The sequence below is a fragment of the Leuresthes tenuis genome, unplaced genomic scaffold (genome assembly GCF_036924035.1).
Source record: "Leuresthes tenuis unplaced genomic scaffold, fLeuTen1.0.hap1 SCAF_14, whole genome shotgun sequence".
NCBI lineage: Eukaryota > Metazoa > Chordata > Actinopteri > Atheriniformes > Atherinopsidae > Leuresthes > Leuresthes tenuis.
In genome coordinates, this window is record NW_027325368.1 from 816,692 (window position 1) to 821,920 (window position 5,229).

Here is a 5,229-nt window from a genome sequence, read left to right on the forward strand (position 1 = left end):
CAGGACAAGACAAAGAAGAGAAGCAGGGAGATAAGGGAGAGGGAAAGATACAGGAGAGCAGAGAAATGCGACCGCCTTCATTGAGAGCCGGAGGCAGACGATACACAATTTTATGTGTATCTGTCACCAGACGACTGCAGCCCAGCAGATGTACTGTGTCAGTGTCTGGAGGAAATAAACACCTGGATGAGAGAGAATTTCGAGTTGGCTTTCTGACTCTTATTCGGGCTGAGCCCGACCGAGGCCCTGGAGCCAAGGCTTAGTTTGCTCTAAGGGGGTGTCCCGGTGTCCCTTTTCCAGGCAAGCAAACTGTTGTTTTCTGCTGCCACTCAATCGAGATCTTTGAATAACTCTTATTCTGATCCCTCCCCTAAAGCTAATTTGCCATGGGAAACCCTACCAGGGGCTAATGCCCCAGACAACACAGCTCTCAGGATCATGGGGATACTCAAACCCCTCCACCACATTACGGTGGTGATACTATGGAGGGGACGTTTTCACTTTACAAAGCTTTAGTGTCAGAATTGACACTAGATCAGAAAAACAGCAGGTACTGATTATAGTATGCAGAACTACCTCTTAGCCCGATTATGCCAATAGTAACAAAAATGGATAATCCATCAGTTTGAATAACCAGCACTAAATGAAATATTGTTATCAACATCTGACAAAACAAAGGACAAGGCAAAAAGTCAGGACACAGGATCACAATTCCCAAATCCTGTGCAGCACAAGATTTATTGAAAATCGAGTTTAATAAAAACAGACAAACATCTTGTGACCAGATACATTTAATTCAATGTCAATACATGTAATGTCACATGTGAAAGACAAGAACAAACTATAAACTGTATGATTAAACCCAAATGTAACCTGACAAAATACATTTAATTTACATTAAAACAATTCAAGAAAAATGTACTTGTAATTGAAAGGACATGGAGTATTGGGATCCACATGTCATAATTATGAGAGACATCTTTCATTTCATTGGACACATTTTGGTCAATGTGACACAAACTTAAACATCAGTAAAAACTCTAAACAGTTGTGTTAATCTGAAACTGTACTTTTAACCAGCAATTTTTCACGTGTTGCAAGAACACAACTTCTCATCTGTGCAAGTTCTCACGTGATGCGACAAATGGGTATTTAGGCCAGATCGTTCCCCATGTTTGACAAGATTATGGCTTCTCACTTGTGTGTATTCTAAGATGGTTAACCAAACTTTTACTATGACTGAAATTTTTTTCACATACTTCGCAAGAATATGGCTTCTCACCTGTGTGAGTTCTCATGTGGCACAACAGATGGCTACGTCGACTAAAACGTTTCTCACATATTTTGCAAGAATATGGCTTTTCACCTGTGTGAGTTCTCATGTGGCTCAACAGATGGCTGCGTTGACTGAAACGTTTCTCACATATTTTGCAAGAATATGGCTTTTCACCTGTGTGAGTTGTCATGTGGCGCAACAGACTGCTACTTTGACTGAATCTTTTCCCACATATTTTGCAAGAATATGGCTTTTCACCTGTGTGAGTTGTCATGTGGCTCAACAGACTTCTAATTTGACTGAATCTTTTCCCACATATTTTGCAAGAATATGGCTTCTCACCTGTGTGAGTTGTCATGTGGGACAAAAGACCGCCATGTCGACTGAAACGCTTCTCACATATTTTGCAAGGATAAGGCTTTTCACCTGTGTGAGTTGTCATGTGGCTCAACAGTTGGCTGCGTCGACTGAAACGTTTCTCACATATTTTGCAAGAATATGGCTTTTCCCCTGTGTGAGTTGTAATGTGGGACAAAAGACTGCTGCTTCGACTGAAACGCTTCTCACATATTTTGCAAGGATAAGGCTTTTCCCCTGTGTGAGTTGTCATGTGGCGCAACAGACTGCAACTTAGACTGAATCTTTTCTCACATATTTTGCAAAAATATGGCTTTTCCCCTGTGTGAGTTGTCATGTGGCTCAAAAGATGGCTCCGTTGACTGAAACGCTTCTCACATATTTTGCAAGGAAAAGGCTTTTCCCCTGTGTGAGTTGTCATGTGGCGTAACAGACTGCCACTTAGACTGAATCTTTTCTCACATATTTTGCAAAAATATGGCTTTTCCCCTGTGTGAGTTGTCATGTGGCTCAAAAGATGGCTCCGTTGACTGAAACGCTTCTCACATATTTTGCAAGGATAAGGCTTTTCCCCTGTGTGAGTTGTCATGTGGCGCAACAGACTGCTACTTAGACTGAATCTTTTCTCACATATTTTGCAAGGATAAGGCTTTTCCCCTGTGTGAGTTATCATGTGGCGCAAAAGACGGCTACTTAGACTGAATCTTTTCCCACATACTTTGCAAGGATAAGGCTTTTCACCTGCGTGAGTTGTCATGTGGGACAACAGACTGCTGCGTTGACTGAAACGCTTCTCACATATTTTGCAAGAATAAGGCTTTTCCCCTGTGTGAGTTCTCATGTGGCGCAGCAGACTGCTACTGAGACTGAATCTTTTCCCACATATTTTGCATGAATATGACTTCTCACCTTTGTGACTACTTTTGTCATATTTCATCAATAATGAGTGAGAGATTCTTTTCCCCAGACCATCGCAAGTGTAAGGTTTAATCTCATCTGTGTATTCAGTTATTTGACCTTTTAACACTGACAAAGCAGAATTGTGAGAGTGGAGCTGATTACTGTTTGGTTCTGAATTCTTGTGGTCGCTTTCCTCATAAGCAGGATTCACCAAAAGGAAATCAGTCTTCTGTCTTATTAAAAGCTGCTCTCCCCCATGACAGAGTTCTTCTTGTTCTTCTTTAATCTGTAGAGGTTCTGCTTCCCCCTGTTCCTCTTTCATCTGTGGAAATCTTGGTTCCTTCTGGTTCAGACTCGAGTTCCCCTCCTGGTTACAGAGCTGCTGGTCAGAAAGAATGTTCTCCAGTGCAATGACATGTTGCTGTGAGAGGTCTGGAGATACAAAGGGACACAAGATAAAACATTACTGCAGAGGAAATACAGTCATGTGAAAAACAAAAGATATCAGTCAATTTTCAGGTTTTACATATCAGGATATATGCAATTTGGTCCTTATCAGGTCTGAAAAATTAGACGAAAATGCAGAAACAAGTGAGTTTGACTCTAAATGTTTCTGCTTTTAAACACATTCATGTTATTTCTGTCTGAAAAATAGCTGCAGCTGCACCGTAACTTTCTCTGTGAGCCTGAAATAAATGTAACGTAGAGCTCTGATCAGGATCCTCCATCAGTCAGATTCATGTGTGAGTTCATGCAGCCCATCACGGTGTTCCGTACCTATTCTGTGTAAGATTATTCGGGGTTTCCAGGTGATATCCAGCAGTCTGCGCTGATGATCGATCTCTTCCTCGTACTGGTCAACATCATTTCCAGTCTCTTCTAACTTTTCCTCACCTTCGGGTTTGGATTGAAGTGGCATAAAGGTATCAGTCTCTTGACTCAGAACAAACTGTTCTCCTTGACTGGGGCAGAGCTCATCCTGTTCCTCTTTAATCTGTGGAGGTTCTGGTTCCTCCTGATCCACACTGGAGTTCCTCTCCTGGTTACAGAGCTGCCGGTCTGCGAGAACGTTCTCCTCCTTACAAACGTCTTGTTGCGAGAGTTCTGGAGGGATGAAATGAAAACCGAACAGGATTACCAAAGTGATAATAGAGAAATGCCCATCTGACCACATCAAAACTGTGTTCCAAGTGAAAGATATTTTCACTGGGGACAGGAACCTTTGGGGGGGTTCTGTGGTCAGCCTCAGAACTCTCTTGGATTAACCGACTGCAAACCAAAGCCAGAGGAACAAGCCTGAGCTGCCGGACCAATTGTTTGCATTGTGTTGAAATTGACTTTCTACAAGTTGGGATTCTTGTCCTGTGGATTAGTCACAGTTCTTGCTCAGGTTTCCAAAGCTCTGCTCCCCTGTTGTAGGAATAAAGACGTGGCTGTGTGTTAGTGTGGTTCACCCTCTGGAAGCCCTGCCTGACCAAACCTGGAACTGCAGCATTTACCTGTTCTCAGTGAGAGGGGACAAGCTGCGTCTGGTGGACCGCCTTCAGGTTCATTCTCAACCCCCAGAGCTGACTCACAGAAGCTCTGGTTCAGACCAACAACGTGAGAAATGTGCGTGTAGGAGGAGCACAGCAGCTCAAAAGTTAGGAGGCTCAGGAGCAAACTCACACTCAGGAGATTTACAAGTTTAAATCCTACATAAAAACAGAGATCCTACAGAAAATTATTAACAACCTGACAAAAACAGTCCTCAAAAGCAGGTGGTAGAAACCTGAGCTGTAATAGCGACAGGTCTAACTTTAATGTTTCATTTTGGTCGATCATTTAAAGACTGTTTTAGTCACGTGTCTGCTTCACCGTAACTTTCTCTGTGAGCCTGAAATAAATGTAACGTAGAGCTCTGATCAGGATCCTCCATCAGTCAGATTCATGTGTGAGTTCATGCAGCCCATCACGGTGTTCCGTACCTGCTGTGTGGGAGTTTATTCGGGGTTTCCAGGTGATTTCCAGCAGTCTGCGCTGGCGGTCGATCTCTTCCTCGTACTGGACGATGGTTTTCTCAAACTCTGTGAATATTTCTTCAGCAGCAGCAGTTAGTCGCTGGCTGATAAACTCTCTCAGATGCTGAGCTGAAGACATTGTTGCTGCTCACACTCAGATATTCAGCTCAGACAACACCACCGTCCTCCTGCTGAGTCCCACACGAGGACAGAAATTACTGCTGGGACAGTTTCTATGTTTACTTCCGGCGGGTGTCACACTTTGAAGTTCCGGTGGAAGAGCACATATTGTTCCGTCCAGTTGCTCTTTCCACGTCTTTGAAACCTTTTCGTACCTCTTGTGTAATTTCTCATTGATCATTAATCCTCGGGACAAAATGAGATACTGAACAGTTAACAGTTCATCAATGAAATAGTAACAAATGAGGAATAACAGAACATAAGCACAAAAAATAGATCCGATTCTTTACAAGCGCAGCAGTTTGAAAAACTTATTGATGAATGTTTAGTATGTCGCCAATGACAGAGAAAAAAACAGAGACTGATGTTATATTTCAGTACTTTCTAAAAAAGATGCTCAAATAAGCGTGTTTTGGTAAAAAGAAAAAAAATCTTTCAAAAGAATAATGTAAATTCTTCAAAATAAAGTTTTAATTTGGTAAAAAAAAAAAAAAGTCTTAGTTATTTTGGTCTTAA

At 42.1% G+C, this 5,229-nt stretch overlaps 1 protein-coding gene across 1 annotated transcript; it reads right to left on the reverse strand.

The window, feature by feature from the left end:
* Positions 1 to 780: 780 nt before the first annotated feature.
* Positions 781 to 4,736, reverse strand: LOC140268480 (uncharacterized). Its single transcript, XM_072363385.1, has 3 exons — positions 4,501 to 4,736; positions 3,311 to 3,637; positions 781 to 2,965 (listed from the first exon to the last, which is right to left on the reverse strand). Exons 1-3 carry the CDS (start codon positions 4,670 to 4,672, stop codon positions 1,185 to 1,187), a joined length of 2,280 nt encoding a protein of 759 aa, XP_072219486.1. The 5' UTR covers positions 4,673 to 4,736; the 3' UTR covers positions 781 to 1,184.
* Positions 4,737 to 5,229: the final 493 nt, after the last annotated feature.

Excerpts from the sequence above, each read along its gene's own strand:
- LOC140268480 (XM_072363385.1), bottom strand. The coding sequence starts at position 4,672 with ATGTCTTCAGCTCAGCATCTGAGAGAGTTTATCAGCCAGCGACTAACT. Across the intron at positions 3,638-4,500 it reads AATAAACTCCCACACAGCAG|AACTCTCGCAACAAGACGTT; the intron begins GTACGGAACACC and ends TCATCCCTCCAG. Across the intron at positions 2,966-3,310 it reads AATAATCTTACACAGAATAG|ACCTCTCACAGCAACATGTC; the intron begins GTACGGAACACC and ends TTGTATCTCCAG.